General features: G+C 38.4%; 1 protein-coding gene across 2 annotated transcripts in view; it reads left to right on the top strand.

Moving 5' to 3' along the window:
* The window catches only part of LOC113029339 (cadherin-18), a 94,785-nt gene that overhangs the window by 36,961 nt on the left and 35,798 nt on the right, over positions 1–22,026 (top strand). For both annotated transcript variants that reach the window (XR_003273388.1, XM_026180171.1), the window contains 5 exons: positions 4,227–4,521; positions 8,657–8,776; positions 19,198–19,365; positions 20,391–20,578; positions 21,215–21,468. Coding sequence is in view for 1 of the 2 variants with exons in the window: in XM_026180171.1 (XP_026035956.1) it covers positions 4,227–4,521; positions 8,657–8,776; positions 19,198–19,365; positions 20,391–20,578; positions 21,215–21,468 (1,025 nt within the window). In the remaining variant the exon portion in view is untranslated. The remainder of the gene's footprint in view (positions 1–4,226; positions 4,522–8,656; positions 8,777–19,197; positions 19,366–20,390; positions 20,579–21,214; positions 21,469–22,026) is intronic.

The raw sequence follows: 22,026 nt of genomic DNA, 5'->3' as shown, positions 1-22,026 counted from the left end.
TTCATCCAAATCAACAAAATGAAGGGACAAAAATGAAGGGACGGGGCTATTTTTTGAACATGAATACATTTGAAAAGCTGATCTTTTCACATGAGGATCAAGTCCACTCACACCCTCTCACTTTAATACATACACCTTGCTAATTCCAGGTCATCTTTTGAACTGTTTTCATTCTTTTTGGTACAGATTCAACAAGGTGCTGGAAACATTTTTTAGAGATTTTGGTCTATTGTGACTGTGTCATGCAGTTGCTGCAGATTTGTTAGCTGAACATCCATAATGCAAGTCTACTGTTCCACCACATCCCAAAGGTGCTCTACTGGAGTGAGAGCTGATGACTGTGGAAGGCATTTGTGAACTCATTGTCATGTTCAACAAACAAGTTTGAGAAGATTTGAGCTTTGGGACATGGTTTTTTATCTCGTTAGAAGCAGCTGTCAGAATGCTGACACGGTCAGCAACAATACTCAGGTAGGCTGAGGTGTTTAAAATATTGTTTAGGGAGGGAATAAGGAGGGAATAGGGAGCCCAGAGTGTGCCAAGAAATTATCCCCTGCACCATTATACCACCACTGTTAGCCTGAACTGTTGATGCCCAGAAGGATGGATCCATCCTTTCATGTCGTGCCAAGTTCTGACCCTGCCATCCAAAAGTTGCAGCAGAAATCAAGAATCGTCAGACCAGGCGACATTTTTTTTTTTCAATCTTTGCAAATTGTTAGCAGTTCTCATTTGACAGGAGTGGCGCATGGTGTGGTTTTCTACAACTGTAGCTCCTGTGCTTCCATTTCCCATTGCTCTACATTCAGAGAAGCGTTTCTGCATACTTTTGTTTAACAAGTTGTGTATTATTCACTGTTGCCTTTCTATCAGCTGTGACCTCTGGCATCAACAAAAAACTGCCATACACTGGATACGTTCTCTTTTTCAGATCATTCTCCATAAACACTGGCACAAACAACCATGCCACATTCAAAGTCATGTAAATCCACTGTTTCCCTTATTCTGATGCTCAGTTTGAACTTTAGCACATCGTGTTGACTATGTCTACATTCTTAAATGCACTGAATTGCTGCCAAGCTGGAAATCAACTTGCATTAACAAGCAGTTGTACAGATGCAAAAAGTGGCCGATGAGTAAATGTTATAAACTCTGAAATATTAAATGTAATGAAGGGAAAATTTACCTCAGTTATATTTTGCTGAACACCTATGGTTGTGATTTACTTTTTATAGCAGAACCGTGTCTTCTAAGGCAGCAAGGTAAATGGACTAGAGAAACTCTAAAAATGCTGAAGAGACCATATTTGTTAGCAGAGAAGGTTGGGGAGCTTGAACATGTTGATGATCAAAATGGACAGACTATTTATCAAAGGCATTGCATGTGCTACATGTCTATCATGAAGATGAGTCAAGACCACTTACCATACTGAGCAGGCATCCTTATTGCTCATTAAACTCCTTTGATTTAAACGTTCATTGTCTTATTGTTTTATTCTCAGCTGCTGTACTTTGAGCCTATGGTGTTTATGTAACGACCCGCAACCTGTTAACAATCATTCGTCATCCATAGATTTTGGAAGGCAATCATCACCATGTGCATCATTGGTTTGTGCTTTTGCCAAGCATAATATATTAACTCCTTCAAAACAAGTCAATGGCTAAATTAGCAGTCTGACTGGAGGCAAAATTGTTTATGAGCTGGAGCAGAGTGCTGCTTGATAGAAGCGAATACGTGCATGTTGAAGATATAGAATTGAACTGTTAAGTAATATCTGTAATTCTCTATGTTTGAATTATTTAATATATTGGGTGATTCGATTATCCTTCTACAGCCAACACTTGAAGCTAATATTTCTAAATTGCTGGAACTGAATTAAAAGTGGGTCAAATCATGTCTGAAAAGTAACTTGTGTCCACTAGTATGTGGACACATCCTGATTTCTTGCTTTGTAGGTTCATATTAGTACAATCAAGAAGCTGATTAACCACCTAATTCAACAGGATCTTTGACTGCTTATCTAATTACAGGCTTGATATTTACCACAGAAAGGACAGTCAGCTCTCATCAAGAGTCAGGCTGCAACCAGCTGCAGCTTTCTAATTAGTCATTTATTTGCTAGTCCAGGTTTTGATTAGATGTGGCCAGAGGACCTCTGCTGAGGACATGTTAAATAACTCTGTGTATTCTATAACGATTGTACATTTTAGACTATGTGTCCTTCTTTGCTATTTTAATTCAGCTTTTCTTTTACTCACATGAAAGTGAAAATAGAGCAGCGCTTTAACATCACATGTCCTATTGCATGTTACAGGGAGGTTATACAGCTTTTCTTGTGGTGCAAAAAGCAAACACAAAAAAGACACAATATGATGAGTCTTAGTCAATAACGAGTGCACTCCTAAATGCGCTCAATGAATTGAATGGTAAGATGAATTGCTACTATATTTAGGTTACTTTGAAAATGGGCTGTCTTGTCTTCAGTTCTGCACTTCAAAACATTTTAGCTGTGTCCTAATTCAGACGCTGCACCAGTCCTTTTTCTCCCCCCCCCCCACAATAAAATCAAAGCTGCTAGCTGGCCACTTATTAAAAATCCTTGATAGCACATTACCAACACTTTCATATACACTAAAAATAATCACTTTAATTATTTATAGAAATAAACAATTCTTTGTCAAATGATTTTCAGTATAAGCCTTTGTGACTCTTACTTTGTAAAATGATACAGCCAGAAAGCTAAATACTTGTACCAGTTATGTTCCATTGGTTTAAAGTTCTCATTAATGTCTTGTGCTAATACAAAAGCAACTGCTTCACAGTAATGTTGCTCCAGTGTTTCTATGAGAGCCTTACTGCTTCTTTATCTCATCTAGGAAATGGGTCTAATTGCTGTGGTTTGAGAGGGTGTGCTATGCAGAGGGTTTTCTATCTTATTTGGTTTAGGTTTGTATTATAATACTGCATATACTGTACATTATCATCATTTGGTCCTTGTCAAACTGAATTTGGGAGAGTGTGTTCCATCTCAAGGACAAAAAGGTTGATATTCTTAAGCTGACAAAGCACTGAGGAAATTCTTTATTGCGTTCAGTGTTTTTAAGTTTCATATCGCTGAGCCCAAACTCGATATGTCAGTGGAGAAGGTTATTTGTTGACAAACTAGTTTAGGCATCTAAGGCTTTGACTTGTGTCTCCCTGGAAACACTGCTGCTGCACCCCTGCAAATCAAACAAGTCCCAGCTTGTTTCTTGTCTGTGTTTGCAATTTTTTAATAAATACTGATTTTTTTTTACGTTTTTTCTTTAGCGTGTCTATGATTTACCCTCTGTGGTCCTCTGTTAGGAACTGTTGGTGACTGTGAAAATTTAGTGCTATGACAGATGCTGCTAATTGTCATTGAACAGAAATGTGACTGTGATTTATTACTTCTCAGCTAAAAATAGTTAATGTGAGAAATCTTTTCCACTGATCCACTGAAAATATCAGTTTGTATGAGTTTATGTTCTTTCACCTTTTGTGTTGTGCTGCTTACTATTTAGTCTTTACAACTAATATAAATTATTTATCTAGTGCATACGTGCCTACATCTATGTGTCTCCATAGACTAAATCTTCCCTCAAACCAGATGCTTTTTTTATTGCTTAAAGATGAAAAAATTAAATTGTTTAAATCTGAATCTTAATACCATCATATCCTTCTTTTGACATTCTGTAAAATAGTAAAATGTTATTCATATCTAACTGCCTGCTGAGCTGTGGGGATAAAAATCTTAACCCTTTTGGTAACAATTATGGCTTAATAAGTGGCTTGGTTTTCTCTTCTTCTCTCCCCTGGTGAGAAAGAAGAGCAGCTTTGGAAGGATTGTCCCCCAAAAACTTCAATCTCCAAGGATGCATTACTTTAGCACGAGCCAGAGAAAGGATTTTCAAGTTAGATGTTACAATTCTAATACTAATTTTAATATTTTTCAACAGTATTTTATCAGTTTTTCTACAGATCATTTCCAAGACTCCAAAGCCTTCATGTTACTAAGACCAAAATCTGCAGATATTCCAATTAATTTCATGATGAAGTTGTAATTAAAATGAGAAAAGCTTAAAACAGACTTTAAGTGTGCCTTAGTAATTTTATCTTGCAGGTATTTTGCAGTTGTTAAGAAGAAATTTGACTTTGCACTGTTTTTTCTCCATATTCACACACACTTTGTCTGTTTTTCATTCCAGCTTCACTCAAACTCAGACAAAGGTGATGGATCTGTCAGGTACATTCTGAGCGGCGAAGGAGCTGGGACTATATTTATCATCGATGAGGTGACAGGGGATATTCATGCCACTAAGAGCTTGGATCGGGAGCGGAAAACACATTATGTCCTCCATGCGCAAGCATTGGACCGTAACACAGAGGAGGCCCTGGAACCAAAGTCAGAATTCATCATCAAAGTACAAGACATCAATGACAATGCACCCAAATTTCCAGATGGACCCTTTGTAGCTTCGGTCCCTGAGATGTCTGAAGTGGGTGAGTAGCTCTTCAAAATATACTGGACCTTCAAGTGATTGTTCTCTACTGCCAATAGCAGTAAGCCTCCATTTGAATGGTTTGAGAGATGAAAAACTTTTGTTGCTTTTCAAATCTTCTTCATGTTTATAATCCTTTTTAATCCATCATCTTAAAAAAAGAAAAAAACGTAAAACAAAACAATAAATTACAGTTAGATCTTTGCCTTTACACACTAAAGTACAACCCAAAGCTCCAACAAGTTGGATTTAAAGATATAAGTGTGAAGAACCACTATCAAATATGTCATTACCCCATGCAGCATTCTGGTTTGTCCTCTGCGATAATGTTCTCCAGAATGTTTGATGTTCTGTAAGCCAGCAAAGTCCTCTTTCTCATCTTTGTTTTCTGGTTGCTGCGATGGTTTCCGTCCCTGGTGGGCAGGTCTTTACAAAGCACTCAATAGTGGCTCTGCAGCAAGTCTTCCATATCACGGAGAAAAGTAAAGCCTCTATCCACCTCCACCGAGACAGCGTCCCATACGCATAGCATCTTGTGGCGAACATCGATGTTGTATGTCTTTACTCTCTTGTTCTGTTTTTAGGTTGTGTGAACAATAGCCACCATTTTCTCAGTCCAGTGGATTCTGCCTCAAGACACAATAGCTCAAAAAGGTTACTCTAATATTTCACAACACTCTTTCAAAATATGTAGGTTGTCCAAATGGTAGACAAACTGCTGTCAGAGCAATTTTACTCGGTATACAATGTGATAATAAATTCTTGGCGCTGACAGTTTGTTGAAAACATTCCATTTCTATCCATCTGTCTAAAGGAATCTCCTGAGTTACTGGAAAATTCTTTAAACAGAAAATTAATAACTTCATCAGCTCCATGCAGGAGCGAGACGGAAATGTGATAAAAGAAATTAAATATGCAAACCCCAGCAGACCTGTACGCTCCCTCTTTATAAACAGTCAATATCTTCCTGGTTGTGTTCATGATTATTCATGGCAGGCCTCATGAACATATATTTCTAGTCAGTATATTTCTTTCTCAGAAGTGTCAGGCGCATGCCTTAATCTCTTTTGAGAGTGTGCTTTAGCACTCTATGCTGTGATACCTTGTTTACAGACTATCATTAGGTTTTTGGGTCCAGTTTTAAGTACATTAAAGGGAGAGTCTTCCCCTTACACATGTTTTAAACTCCACATGAAACGGTCGTAATTAAAAAAAATTCAGCAGTTGCTGTAATCGTCAGCACAAATTAATTCATTATAGGTTAATGAAAACAGCACTAATTTCTGTATTGGCATCCTTAGTTTAGTTCTAACAAGACTTCTTATTCTAAAGTTCCCATGTTCGCTGCAAACTTCGTCATCGGTTACACAATAAGAATCAATCACCATTGATGACCCAAGGGAGGAAATCAAGGACTGTGAAGAGGAAAATAATTAGCCTTTTTTCCCCCCCACCCTCTCTTTTGCTCATGTCCATTAAAGTAATTCCTCTTTGGTTTGGCATCTGCAGCATCAAATCGGCTGTAACAATCAACTGTCATCACACTCTAAAGCGCTAATCCCCCTGCATTTGTCAATACCGGAGCTCCCAAGTGTGGGAAAGGGCTGTCTTGGAGTATAGCAACTAATTGGTTGTGATGTTCTTTTTCCTGTCTAAATTGATCAGCTGGGCATGCTCCAGGTTGTCCAACTGTTTCATTCCTTTTATTTAATTGAACAGTTATATTTTGAGTACAAGATGAAAGGAGTATCAATTTCCTGCTTTATCTTTCCCACTTGAGATGGAGTTATAGTTGCTCTTTTCTTTAAAGGGAAAAGTTAGTGGTTTCAAAACCCAAAGGCTTGGATAGCCCCCTGTTTAAATGAATAGTTTAGATTAAATGCGTGTTATTGGGAATATAAATCTTATTGATAAGAATGTTAAGCAGAATCTCACAATCAGGTAAGTCTTAAACTCTTAATGAGCATAATAAAATGTAATGCTTGTACGCATTTGACTTATTTTTTTTTTTTATCTCTTGCTATTTCCAGTAGATGCTGTTATCTATGAGAAAGCACAGATACATTTTGTTCTAATGTACTTGTAGCACATGTTGTTTTTGCTTTCACATTTCAAGTTAATTTATCCCAAACTAGGAAAGAAGCTAACACAAGAGACGTGACTCAGGTTGTGAGAATAATCTACTGGTAACCTCATTATCCAGTTTCACAGTCAGACGAGCCTTTATCCCTTTAAAGTTAATTTGTTGTCCCGTATGACAGAAATATTGCTAAAATCTTTAAATAAGGTAATGAAATTCGATGTAAAAATTGTAAACAGGGTTTAGGTTAAGCAATGTTTTCCATAGTTCAGCTGGTAAAAGTTTCCAGCCTCCACTTTAGTTAGAGTGGTTGTGTAAGACATGATGGTCAAGCAGCCACCAGCTATTTGTGGTGTAAAAGTGTTAATCCCTTGGAAGACTGTAACATGAAATGAAGGCACAGTGACCTTAAAAGTCCTGAAAAAAAAACAGATTTCCATTTAACTTCTCTGTTCTTTTAGAAATGAGATTTAAGTGTTCATTTTCTGCTGAGTACAATCAGAACTCATCAAGTTAATAACTGTAAATATACGGTACATATATACACTGAGTACTTGAACACTTGAGTTGAAGTGCGTTGTGAGCAAAGCCAAGCACACTGTACAGTGTATTAGGGCAGCATAATGAGTGCATTATCACTCAGAATATGCGTTAACACGAACCCGTTACCGCCTCTTCCAGCAGCCGTACACACAAAAACATTATATATGCTATTCCTGTGGGGACACTCCCTCATATAATGCAGCCTTTAGCCCCTTAACCCTACCTTAACCACCATAAATTAGAATCTAACCTGAACATTAATTCTAAACGTAATCCTGAAATGAAGTCTTTACCCTCAAAAAACGCAGTCTGGTCCAGTCTGCATGGCTCCGTTTGCAGTCAGTTTAAAGTCTCTACTGGGATATTACAGCAAAACATTACCAACACACACATACACGCAAACACCAAATAGAAAGCAGAGTAAAGCTGTTTTGTCGTTTCTGCTACGATTTATAGAGACGTTGCTTATGCCTGTAACACGGAACAAGCTAAGGTCTGTCAGTTAAATCATGTTCTAATAAGTTTTAATTGACAGATGATTTAGAACCAGTTGAGTTTCCAGAGCAATCCCAGAGGTGATGAAGTCCAAATAATTCCCGGCACAATTTCCGCTGCGAGGCTGAGAGTACACAAGCATACTGTGAGGTACACGCTTCATTATGGCTGGCATTTTCCTCTGCTCCAGCAGGATTCCAAGGAAAAAATAAATCATATTTGGTGGGACACAGTAGAGTGAGTTTCCCTTTTTCAGTTTTCTTGTTTAATATAGTTTAATTCTCTAAGGAGCACAAGAAAGCAAGTGTCCAGATGCCTTAAGATATTTATACTTTATCTATCTGCATGCCTCTAGATCTACCTCTAAATACACATACATATACATTAAATAATGTTTTAGCCTGTAGTCCAATTACAGTCTACTCATCAAGTAATTATAATGAGTTAATGAACCTTGTAATGAGTAACACTCCAAGTGTTTAATTTCTAAATAACAAAAAAAAAAAAAAAAAATTTCCCATTCAAGCGTAATCGGAAACACAAATGATCTTTTTACATGACATGACATAGCTCATGACATTCTGCAGGCAAGATTTTTTTTTAATTTAGATTCATTTCTTTATTTATTGCAACAATAGTTCAGAATTTATGGATAAGTTAAGAAATGCCCAGCATTTTAAATATCATATCATATCATTCTGAATCTAGCACTGTTATCCCATATTCAAATTACTATTATTATTATTTTACATGGAAATAATTTTTTTACATGAATCTATTTGTTAAAAAAAACAATTGCACAGTTATAGCTTGGGTTGTGGCAGGAAGGTCATCAAGGATAAAACTGCCAAATCAAACATGTGGAGCTGCCCGCTGTGGTGACCTCTTGTGGCAAAGAAGCAGCTGAAAGTAGCCATAACTCATAGTTGCATTAACATTTGTAAACCTTTTAAAGAAACAACAAGACTAATGTGCTGGATTTTTGTTTGTTTGTTTGTTTGTTTGTTTGTTTTTTAAGGCACATCTGTGTTGCAAGTCACAGCAACCGATGCGGACGACCCCACCTATGGAAACAGTGCCAGAATAGTCTACAGTATCCTACAAGGACAGCCATATTTCTCTGTTGACCCCAAAACAGGTATGGTATAACTGCATGCTTGGGGAAAAAATGCATCCATGCTCTTGAAAGCATGGTAACAATGAGTTATAAATGGGAGGTATAACTTTGGTGTCGATCTCCTAAAATGATGTGTGCGTCATGCTGTGAAGTCTTTGCTTCTCACAGTGGAACATCCTGTTCTGTTATTGCAGCACGTCTCATATCGTAAAAGCTAAAGCAGCCACAGCAGAGTTATGGACTGCTCATACAGTGCAACTGCTGTATTGTTGAGCATGCGATCCACTTTTTGTGAGCAATAACTGACTCCTCAGGGGTCAAAGGAGGCATTTGTTGAGATGCCTTCAGAAGCCATTGTTTCTTACCTTTTTTGAAAGGGGTTGGTGGGGGCCGCACAGCGTTTTTTAAAATCTATTTTTTGTCCAGGGAGGCTAATAGAATCTATTAAATGTTAATAAAGCATCTAAAGTGCAAGACATATATAACTTTTATATAATGTAAAAAAGCACGGAGGACTGTGCATGTGCATACATGTCTGACGTTTTGCACGCTTGCCTCTGTTGCTCCTGCTGCTGTTGGTTAACATGAACAACACTCTACTTGTAGGAATTGATTCATTGCTGTCTGGAACAAGTATTGGTCCCTGTGAGACCATACCGCCCATGTAAAACATGAATTCTTTGCTGAATTAGCAACACAAATAAATTGCTGAATATTTTGGATTTGCCTCGAGGGAAAAGGCAGTGGGGATTGATGGAGCAATTTCACAAGGGTGTGGTGATTCAGAAGCAATGCCGATTTTTGAATGAAAATTGGCTCTCTCGTGCAATGTAGCATATTTTATCCTCCCAGCTACTGGATTCGTAGCTTTCTATTTAAGTCACGTTTTTGAGGTATGCCTCTGCCAGATAGACACTGGCACTTTAAATTCATATGTCTACAGAACTAACTTTTGCGATTTTGAAATTTTGTCACAGCTTTTGTAAAATTGTGACATGATTTGCCACCAAAATAACATTTGATGGGATCACAGTGAACTTTACCCATAATTAGTTCACCCTTGAGTCCACATGGCATAAAGCATAAGGATTTTCTCTTAACCATTCCTGAGACAACATGTTCACGAAAATGGGATGTACAGATCAACATATGTATGGACAAGTGTACAAAAAAAAGCTCTCTTTAGGCATGATTGCCGCCAGCTTGGAGGCATAACAATGATTAATCACCAGTGATTTCCTTTTCCTTTTTCCATATGCAGAGTGTTTTTGACACATCAGATGGCTTGTTTTGCTTGAGCTGACTAGGCATCTTGTCTTCATTGTAATTCAGCATAGGGTGCAGAGGAGGAGGTGGGGATGCGATCGAAGGCTTTTCCAGCTGCACACTCTGCACAGCGCTGTTCCACCTACACGTATTAATCTATACGAGTTGGCTTTTGATTTTGCCACTAGCAAACCGCTCTCCTCCCTCAAATTAGGACAAGGGCCTTCAGCGGTCAGTGGAAAATGTGCAGGTTACTCTTGCATGTGGTCTTTAATATGCCAAGTCCAAGTCTTAAAGCTGTTGGAGTTGGCATGCTGCCACGTTTGAGTGCCACAATGGGGAAATGAAGCTGCTTCTGCATCTGTCTCACAGTGCATTAGATTGCTTACACCCTCTCCTAGCCTCATGTACCTGGCTCCCACTATGCTTAAAGTGCAGAGATGCTGTCATGGGAAACACATATTAGTAGCAAGATTACAAGAACATACAGACAAAGACAAACAGACACACACATACACACACGCACCTCTTCCCATTTGACCTTGGTCTGGTGGCCTGATACAGCAGTGATAGATTTTACAAGACTCATGAGGTAGACAGAAAGATCACTTAAGGACAGGGGAATAATAGCATTTGGCCTGCACATATGGCATTGAGGGAATACCCAAAGGATTTTCTCAGACTTGACCCAAATCCTCACTAAGAAACAAAGTGAACAGTTTTACCTGTGCTTTCTCCCGAGCACAGTGGTTTTAACATTATCATCCCAACCACTTGTGTTATGAGATGGATGAATTGTGTTAAATGCTAAATTGACCACAATTACAGTGCATTACTCTTTTCAACCTCAGAGGAGGACAAAATGCTGACATTACAGGTTGTCTTAGCAAAGCATTCAAAAATTGTTGTTTCAGCTCCTGAAGCATTTGTGTATCCAATTAAGTAATTTTTAATGTCTTGCAGCTGTCTGATTAAATAAAATTACTTTACCTTAATGTCCCTGATCAAACTAAAGGGCACCTGCGGTTGTTGCTGTGGGGTACTTTATGCCTTTCAGTAATCAGAAATATCATGTATATACTGCCAAAACATTTATATTTTAGGACTCGGATTTCCCAAAAAACCCTCAAGTAACAAACAAACCAACCATTCCTGGATGTATTATTTAGTTTATGTAAGCTTTTCAAGTGAAAAAAGAAATCTTTCAGCTATTCAAAAAGGATTACTTGATCTAATTTGCAAATTAAGTCCATCCATTTGTTTCCGCCTAACCTTATTAGGGTTACGGAGGGGCTGGAGCCTATCGCAGCTACCAGAGGGTGAGAGGCGGGGTACACTTCAGACAGGTTGCCCGTCTGTCGCAGTGCTAACTGCAAATTAAGTGTTAGCTTAATTTATAACATCCCATAAAGCTTTAAACACTTCCTGAAACAGTCAAGCTTGACATTGGTTTACATTTATGTTTGTTACTTCACCATTTTTAAAAAGGTTAACACACATAGTTATAATATGAAAAAAGGCTTTCTTTAACCGTTTTAATCCTACAGCTGTAGGTCACTGATTCTAAGAGTGTGATGCATTTAAAATTGTGGATACAACACATAAAACATTGGTATCAAGAAACCAGTATATCAAAGCATTTGGTGAAGGACGTGGTGTCAAACTGATGTTTTGTTCTTTCTAGAGTTTCGTACATACCAGATATTAAAACACAAATAAACATCTGAGATATTTACCTAACCGTGGTCCAATTCTGTTTTACACTGTGCATTTCAAGGTCAGTCACAGACTGATGAGACAGATGTGCTGAAGCGCCCGTACATTTGGGTCACTCAAAGGTTCCTTTGTGCTGGGACTTACCCTGACAAAAGGAGCTAAAATTGTCCACAGTCTCTGCAGTGTAGAAACAGAAGAGAAGGTACTTCAAGTAAAAGAATGAACAGTTCCTAGGTTGTAAATTTGCCTATAAATAATACTGATACAACTGGTAATGATGGAAGGCCAGAGGGGACAGTGTGTGCAGGAAAAAAAACAAAAAACGAGGCCACAGAATCCATTTTCATTTGTAATTTTTCCCATGTTGCATAGAAAATAGTAAATTTGTATGCAGGCACATACTGTATATAACATAATAGGGTTTTTGCCTACTCTAGCGATATGATGTGCAATTTAAATGCTCTGATTTGTCAGTGCAGATAATGACAGTGTTTGACAGAATAATATTTCTATCACAACCATTTCAATTCACCAGTATGTGCAATATTTAGGATCTGACATCTGGATAAAGCTCATTAAGTCCTTGTAAGCTTGAAGAATCAGAACAGGAGAACCAGATTTAATGGTTAAAGGTGCCCGGCAGTCTGTCTTACTGATATAATTAATTACGATGATACCGGTTTAATAAAAGAGTAAGTAAAGAGGAGATTGCTAAAGCAGAAAAAGAAAAAAGGTAATGACTGAATTAGCCCGTGGACACTGTCATGATTTTAACATTATTTACTGTGAAACCAAGCGTTTCCAAGACATGTTATGAATTGTCTTAAATAACAGTTTCACAGATAATCAAAAGACGTATATGTATGTATATTAAAGTAACACTGACATTGCTACCAAATGTGTACTTTAAACAGACTGCTGCTAGAAATATGATTGCATGCTAGCTTAAATTTTGCCAATAAATGTGCGAATAATGTAAATAGTATTTATGCAGAGCCAAATGTACACGGTGTCCCTGGTATTATACAAAGCAAATGTAATTTAGAGGTGTGTTATATTATTCACTTGTCAGAAATTGATGCACGGAGACTCTGCAGCAGCACGCTACAACAGCATCACATATTCTAGAAGTGTACACAAGCTTATCAGTGATTACCCCGTGCGTTGCTAACTTCAACACTCTTAAAACAATGCGATTTTTTTTTTGTGTGTGTGCATGGAATTATTGTATATAGCATTTTCCTAGAAATGGATTTAACAAAAAAGAAGTGCTTTGATATTTGACATTTTTCGAAACATATTAAATTGTTGCCAAGAGGTAAATGAGAAGACTACAACTTCTGCAGGGGGAAACATGCAAATTGTCTACCGGCACTTTTAAACTCACCAATTCACTGGATTATTCTTATTATTTTCTTCTTTCCTCTTTTCCACTTCAAACTACAGCAGCTTTCATGCTGTCTCTGCTTGTCGCCTACACTTTTTCTGGAGAGTACCATATTATTAACTGAACTTTACAGTTGCCGGTAAGTGGATTTTACCCTTGAGCAAAGGCAGGCTAGATGTTTTATCTTAATTCCAGCCTTGACACTGGACTATCTACTGAAGGCTATAGAGTTAGATAACATTTACAGAAGTGATGCATTATATGGACATCTGTAAAACTAACATTTTAAAAACATTTGGCGGTTAAAAGTTTCCAATACGAGTCACAAATCATGTCAAGGTGCCCTTTGAGGAAGGACCTGGAAACCCCTACCTGCTGCGTTTGTTGTGACTTGTCTGGGGATTTGGGTCAAACAGAAGAGATGAAGCACAAGGACAACAGAGAATTAGACAGACAGACTGAACTGCTTTCTGCTGAGTGAATGTTAATCACTGCAGAGAAAGAGTCCAAAATGCTGCATGGGTGTGCATCTGACACATATTTCTCTGTGATGGCTCTGTCCCTTTTTATCCGAGTGCTGTTGAACTTTTTAAGAAATATTGATAGTCTGATGTTGGAAGCTTAGCGACTTGCTAACTCTGTTAAGAACATTCACTGCAATGGATTTGCTTGATTGCATGGTTTGGAAATCACAAAACTGCAAGCCAGCAAATTTAGTAAGCAAAAAGTCAGCAAAAGATGGTGACAGCATTTATCCTTTTAATGCTGTGGTTGGGTTGTAACTCCTGTTTTTACTACAGTGCATCTGTCACAGAGGCATCAAAGTGGTTCCTTTTGAGTCTTGCCCCTTAACCCTTCTTCACTTTTATATACACACACACACACACACACACACACACACACACACACACACACACACACACACACACACACACACACACACACAGACAAACCACAGTACAGGCCCACTAAGTCCCCTTTGCATCTTAAATAGGCTAATTTCTCTGCTGATCTGGGATTTGTGACTGTTCGAGTTTACTGATGGAGCTGACACAGATCAAGACATTTTCACCGTTAACGGATTAAGTCTTACCTCTTGAATCAGGGAAAGTCATTTGTGATGTAGGCTTGAGCAGCCCAATCAGTTTTTCACAGTTAGATAGATGGACTGATATATAAACAGAGAGAAAAGTTTGTAAAGTAACAAGAAGCCGTGTTTTTGTGCGATATCTTTGATTATTCAAGTGGCTTTTGCTGAAGTTATCTACCTTTTTTTTTCCGGGAAATGCTCTTCGAGTTCAGACACACAGGGATAACATCGTATTGGAAGGGCAAAAAAACCAAGATTCCTGAAGCTGGAGATTGAAGAGCGCTTTAGTAATCTCCTATAATCCTTTTTGTTCACCCAGGAGATTGTCCTCCTTTAGAAGTTTCCAGCCAGACAAAGAGGTGGATAGTATGATGGTATCAACTCTAATAGACTGGGGAGGTTGAGGAAAAGGCTAACCACCTCACTGTGTCAAATGGGCCTAGGTTGAAGGAAGTCAGCTCTTTCTCAATTATTTTCTAAATTAACTGACGAGCTCCACTGAGATTTAGCAGAGACTTTCTGGGTATTACAGCTCAGAAATGGTCAGGATAGGGAGTTCAGGGGTGCGATCTTTGTGTCAAAGTACTGACATACCTTTCAGGTACTTGCACTTTCTGAAGAATACCCTCATCGCCTTTTCTGTATTGTTATGGGACTTTTATTTAATACTGAATGCAGTTCGCTGATTGTACATTACTACAATAAATGCATTGCAACAGCTGTGAAAGAATGGTCACACGTTGCAGAAGGTGTTATGTCATTTGCTTGTTTGATTTTAAATGTCTGATAGTTGTCCATCCTCATTATTGTGAATACCAGTGGAATTCCCATAGTAAAAGAAGAAAACCTCATACTTTCGTGTTTGCTCATTGTTCTTAAAACCACTGCCGTGAAATATTGCTGAGGAGCGATGCACCCTCATGAGTAAAGGGGTAATAAGAGACTTGAAAGGTCAGATCGTCTGTCTTGGTGTGGTTTTAATGGAAAGCATGGCCACTTGCCAAGGTCTGTGTGTCTCAAGGACCCCAGGTTAAGTAATGCCAAGACTGCAGTTAATAACAAAGGCCTTCCAATAGAGTTTGCAAAGCTCGCATCATTACATGAAAATGGCTGCAAGCGCTTTGATTAGTTTTAAAACTAAGAAAAGCAGCAGAGCCATGCTGAGATCTGGCATTTGAAAAGAACACTGTGACAAGAATAAAATGCTTGTGCTCTAATGAAAGCTTTTCAATAAAAATCTGGAGTATTTTCATCTCCTGGAGAGGCTTAAAAGACAAACATTGTGTTTCTACCCTCTCTGATAATATATTTTATATGTGAAATATGTTAGTCATTATATTTAATTATTTAATGTCTTTTTTATTATTTTATAATAATAATAATAATGTAAAACATATGCCCAATTTAAACATTCCATAGAATGGTTATTAATTATGTACAATGACTGCTTGTTGACTCAAATATCTAATCACTTGGTAACATGGTAACAACTCAATGCACTGATGCATGCAGCTATGGTCCAGATGACCCAGCATCAGAATGGGGAAGGTAGGTGATTTAAGTGACTTTGAGTGTTACATAGTTGTTGGTGCCAGACAGACAGAAACTGCTGTTCTACTGGGACTTACCTGCAAGACAAAAAAGACAAAACATCCAGTTAGTGGCAGTTTGCTGGGCAAAATGCCTTGTTGATGCCTGAGGTCAGAGGAGATTGGCTTCAGGCATATAGGAAGTCAAGAGTAAATCAAATAACAACTTATTACAACCAAGGTATGCAGAAGAGCATTTCTGAATGCTAAATATGTCCAAACCTGTTAGCTTAGCACAGGAAATTCTCAATGGCTCGCCAAAGTTGGACAATAGAAGTTTGGAAAAATGTTGCCTGGTCTAATGAGTGTCAATTTATGCTGCAATAATCAGATGATAGGGTATCAATGGCTCAGATTGCCAACACTGGCAGTTTAATGGTATGGGGTGTTCTTTCTTGGCATACATTGAAACATGAGAATTGTTTAAATTTCACAGCCATCTTCCAACGACTGCATTTGGCAGAATACCACGGGCGACCATGGTTCAGGGGGTTGGGAAGCTCATCTTGTAACTGGAAGGTTGCCGGTTCGATCCCCAGTTCTGTCTGTCTTGGTTGTTGTGTCCTTGGGCAAGACACTTCACCCTACTGCCTACTGGTGATGGCCAGAGGGGCCGATGGCGCAATATGGTAGCCTTGCTTCTGTCGGTCTGTCCCAGGGAAGCTGTAGCTAGCTTGCCTCCACCAGTGTGTGAATGAATAGCGGAATTGTAAAGTGCTTTGGAGGTCTCGAAAAGCGCTAAGTGCAATCCATTATTATTATTATTATGCTTGAAAGCATGTCACCAAAAAACTGCTTAAAAGTTTAGTAAAAAAAAGTAAAGTATAATGTCCTTGTTACTGGATATCAGGCCCTTGTGGAGCAAAATGTATTATTTTGGTCTAGACATCCCAAAATGTGATGTCCACATATGTGGACGCCAGGTCCTAGGAAGTTAAAGCTTGCATTAAGATTACACAGTCACATTGGGGGAAATCCTGGATGCCTTTTTTAGTAAATTCCTTTTCCTCATAAAGCCTGCCTTTATATTTAGATAGTACTTGTCCACTCTGGTCTTGATATTTAAAGTGTGGCAAGGCTTTTGTTGATTCACTACTAATGAATCCCAATTCACTAGCACTCTGTGGGACTTCAGCCACTGCTCTGTGTGACAGGTGATGTTTAACCTAAGATCCCCTGGATCTTAATACTATTGGCTGCCTTACTCCTTGACCCACTTTTAATGATTATTCAGCCTGAGGCAAGTGGATTAGTTTCTGTCTATAGTCCAGGAGAAAAGAAAGAGGAAAATGGCCCATCGTATAACTCAGGTATATAGCTGCCTCTTTTGGGGAATTTTGGAAATCATAGCCCTGCCTTAATTCACTTAACTCAATTTTTTTTTAAATGCTGAGTTTAGAACACAAATCAGATGTTGATAACTTACTTGGCCCCTCAACTTTCAGACATTGCGTAGCAGCGAACAATCAAATGTAAAATGCTGTATTTTCCTCCACTTCATTAAAGAGCTATAGCATCACACACCTGCAGCAACAGCATCTATACTGTCCCCATATTGCAATAGGTGCTGTGAGCATTTTATGAACATAACACAGGAGTAGTAATTTCATTTATTATTTTAATATTCTGACTTTCCATTGTGATCTTATGTAGCCTTATTACATCCCTCTCTCTCTATAGCAAATTGCTTCACTGCTTCAGACTCACAGTTTCTGCAGTGAAATCATTCTGAACAAAACTCCCACTCAGGATGAATCCAATGGCACTAGAGTTACATTTTTAATTTCAGCTAAATCCAAATATTGTTTCCCCTGGAGAATCCTCACATTTTTTCCTCTACCATATCAAGTGGATTATTGCAGATAGTTTAGTTTTGCTGCTTAAAAGCAGCTTGCTTGCAGTAGTGGCACGGCTGGATGCATGAAATTGATCTAACCACTCTGTGAATTAAAAAAAAAAGGGGGGGGGCAACAGACAGACAGTTGACCCAGTAATGAAAACAATTCACTATACTGTGACACAGCCCCCATCCCACTGCTCACATATCACAGTTTAACCCCTGTTAAATTTTCCAAATGCAAGTGTTTTACATCAAATATAATAATATCTAAACGTAGTCTTCCTATGATAGAAATACAATACTGTAATTCTTTTTTGTGAGTTAAAGTTTGAAGATAACTGTAAGGAAGGTGACCTTATAATAGAGCAAAATTAAGATACAAAAGGGATGTTTTTTTAAATAGGCTCATGAAGGTGATTTGATTTTTTTGTAGAATGTAAGCAGCAGGTGAGGGACACACAACCCCCTTTATGTCAGGGCAACTTCATATAGAAATGAATAAAATAGCCAAACAATGAGGAAAAACGTGGTTTTATCATGCAACACAGTTGATGGGAAACCTGTAAAAAGCCAGGTTAGGTTTTTCCGAGACCTTAGAAATGCCTCGATTAATTCTCTCATGTTGATTGTTGAATCACAACAGGAATCGACAGCAGCAATGTGGATTTCACCCTGTGATCAACACCAACCCGCAGGTGTCACTGCACTGCACCGGGACAACCCCTGTGAATTATGGCAGGGTTCAGAAGTTCAAAAGAACATGAGTTCAGTGGTTGCCAGAGGGTCTCTGCTGTGGGGAAAAGCACAATTTACAATCAACGCTCATGTAACAGAACATATTAGATCAGGCTCCATGTGCTGCTGTGGTTTCAGGACCAAAGATGGCGAATTAAGCCCCGAGCACAGATATAGACATACACGCACACAAAGCTATATAGGCTAACAAATAAGATATAGTTGCAGTCAAACACACACTCGCACGCACAAACACATTCCCATGAACCTATTACATTCAATAAATCACCTACTAATGGCAACACAGGAAGCTAATACTGCTTCCATCTTTTTAGCTTGTTATTGTGCTGTGATTCACCTGTGTACAGTTTCTAATAGTGGGAAGAGTTCCGGTCATATATCACCGAGTTAGTATTGTGAAAGTTCATGGCAGTGTTTGCTGTGTTATTGTAGTAATAAATGTGACAAATTGGGTCCCCCAGAAAGTTGCATTCTGCCTTAATCCAAGGTTGCATAGTCATTTCCTATAACATAATGAATATTAAGGAAAAGCTAACCTTGACAGTGAGAGATGAGGAAAATCAAAGATAAAGAGGCACGGTATTATAGTGTTAGCCTTTAAGAAGAAGAGTGACACAGCGCTGTGTCAGTGGTACAAGAGGTGTTGGTAAGAAAAAAAATATAGCAATGTAACAGTGAAAAAAGTATATTCTATCTGTCCTCTAGATAAAAACTAATAAATAAAAAACGTGTTAACTGCAAAGTTATTAACCTAGTTTATGTTTTGTGTTTATTTTTTCCCTCTCAAATGTCGCACAGGAATCATCAGGACTGCCTTAGCTAACATGGATCGAGAAGCCAGGGAACATTACACTGTTGTCATCCAAGCCAAAGACATGGCAGGTCAAGTTGGAGGCCTTTCTGGTTCCACCACCATCAACATCACACTGACAGATGTCAATGACAACCCGCCCAAGTTTCCCCAGAGTATGTACAATGCACCTGAAGACGATGTTTGACCTAACAAAGTTTAGTGCTATTTTAAGGGGCATTATAGTAAATTATTATGCTGCAGAACTGACCTCCTCCAATTGCATTTGTGCTGGAATATCGTGCAATTCCATTTGGGAGATTGTATGGCAGCGCATTTTAAACTGGCAAACTAGCCACAAGGTGAATGTACAGTAGTTAAATAACCAGTGCCAATGTTGACATCTTAGTTTGCTTATCTGAATACATTAGCTTCTGCTGCATTGCATGACCATGCAGGCTTGGCCTTGGGCAGAAGACTTACAACACACCTGCCTGAGGCAGTTACATTAAAGATGCATTTATAAGAGGAAGTTTCTACTGTATTTTAAGTGTGTTACGTTAAAGGGAAGGCGTTTCTAAAAGTCCTAATGCGTTTGCACAGGAAACATGGGGCTGTTTTTCTGCAGCATATATTGTCATTTCATACTATAAATTTCACCAACTCAGCAGTCGTCACTGTGATGAATGATACTTGTTTTGTAACTGTGTATCCTCACATTGGAGTCAAATTTTCCATAATTAGCTGTTTAAATTAAATGAGCATTTCATCAAAACCCTGTGTTTTGCAGTCTGAATTTTCTCAATTATAATGATAAATTTAAGTAATGACAAAGTTGTGATTCTTTGTCTTTGGAAGCGCCTCATCAAGTATAATCCCCCTCGGCTCTGAGTTTTTTCCATTTGTGCTGCAATGAAAAAAAAAAAACTATTTCAAGACCATCAACATTTTCTGAATAATCATCTGCCTCTGAGTTTGATGTGCTCCACTGCAGCGCTATCAACCTAAGTTTCTCATTTAATGACAATTGAAACACAGCAAAATATTTTTAATTACATTCCCCGAGGAACAAGTGGTTACACATTAGAATTGCTTAGCTAAGGCTTTTTAGGAGAATACTCAGACAAGTGTATGAGGCAGAGGAGGCAGATTATGTGTTTAAAATTGTTCTGCTGTCTCTAACATCAATGTTCATCCACAGAAAACTACCAGCTCTACGTTCCTGAATCAGCTCAAGTAGGGAAACCTGTAGGAAAGATCAAAGCCAATGATGAGGACCTTGGCGTCAATGCGGACATTCGGTACAGCATCATCATTTCAGAGGGGGCCAACATGTTCTCAATTTCTGCAGACAGAGACACGAGGGAAGGAATCATCAGCCTAAAAAAGGTAAGTGCATTCTCACTTTAGTGCTTGGAACATTTGCTTAAAATGTTGTTGGAACATAGACCATTAGGATAAAATCCTCATATCACAGATCTATCACATGCAGTGTTGTAATAGCATATAGGAGCAATTGATTTATGCACTAATTTCACCACAAAGTACACACAGTTGTGTTTGTGGAGTTGGTCCAGAAAGTGTGTTGTTGTTTGGAATTAATGGGTCAGCTTTAGGATTTTTTAAAGTGGGCTTGTACTATTTACCAGCAGGTAAATGAAGTTGTTATATGAATCTCTTCAAAACCACTAGAAGGTTATTTTACCCAGCAGAAAACAACCAACTGAGGAAGCAATAAACTAGAAACTCCTTTGGTCTGTGAGGTAAAATAATCCCTTCTGCTATAACAGTCTCACTTTCTTGATAGAAATTATGGCAAGATAAAGCCATAATCCTTTACAGTCTCTTTTTATGTTGCTAAAAACTGGGGGCACGCCTACTCCCATACACACTAGGCCCTGACCACAGGTATAAGTTCCTCACTACCCCGCTTTAAAAAACGAAAAGAAATAGTGGGTGCGATTAAATTAGTTGTACTATGAGCATGCTAATCATGTGGCCCCTGTGGGGCTTTTTCCCCAACAGCCTCTGAACTTCGAGAGGAAGAAGACCTACACGCTCAACATCGAGGGGGTGAATACACATGTGGATCCTCGTTTTTCCTATCTTGGCTCTTTCAAAGACACTGCCACCCTTAAAATTACAGTTGGGGATGTGGACGAAGCCCCTGTGTTTTCTATGGATTATTATATCATGGATGTTTATGAAAACTCACCAAGTGGCACGGAGGTGGGGGCTGTAACAGCTCGAGATCCTGACAGCAGGAACAGTCATGTCAGGTGAGATACTCTTATTACATTTACCAACATATACAATCTGCTGTAAGAATTATAGACATTTCAGAAGAAGGGCAGTCCTTAAACACTGGACACTTAAACACTTTTAGACTTTAGTTAGACTTTTTTCAGTTGATAAAACATAAGTTTGCCAAGCAAAATCAGCTGGGAATAAAGCATAACAAGTGATGTAGCCCATGGATAGTATCTTTAAGCAACACGTGTGAAATGTTAAAAACTGTGCATTATTTAGAAGACTTACAGTCCGTAAGTCTCGAGCAACCCCTCATTTAATCATATCTTTTGGGAAAATTGGAAATAAGTGGAGTTATGTATCATAACACATGTAGTGTAAACATCCAAGGTACACAGTACATAAGGCAAAAGCAGAGTTTTTACAATTCTGAGCTTGAAAGTCAATATTTGGTATGACTACCCTTATTCTTCAATAGAGTCTGCTGAACTATTAGCCAGATTTTATTTATTGTATTTAAGTAGTCTTGAGGAATAGTTATCTAACACTGTTAACCCTTTAGAGCCGATCGGAGCGGGAACGCTCTG

This window comes from Astatotilapia calliptera, chromosome 9 (genome assembly GCF_900246225.1).
Source record: "Astatotilapia calliptera chromosome 9, fAstCal1.2, whole genome shotgun sequence".
Lineage (NCBI taxonomy): Eukaryota > Metazoa > Chordata > Actinopteri > Cichliformes > Cichlidae > Astatotilapia > Astatotilapia calliptera.
Note: the sequence above shows the minus strand (reverse complement) of the source record. Positions and strands in the feature narration are given on the sequence as shown.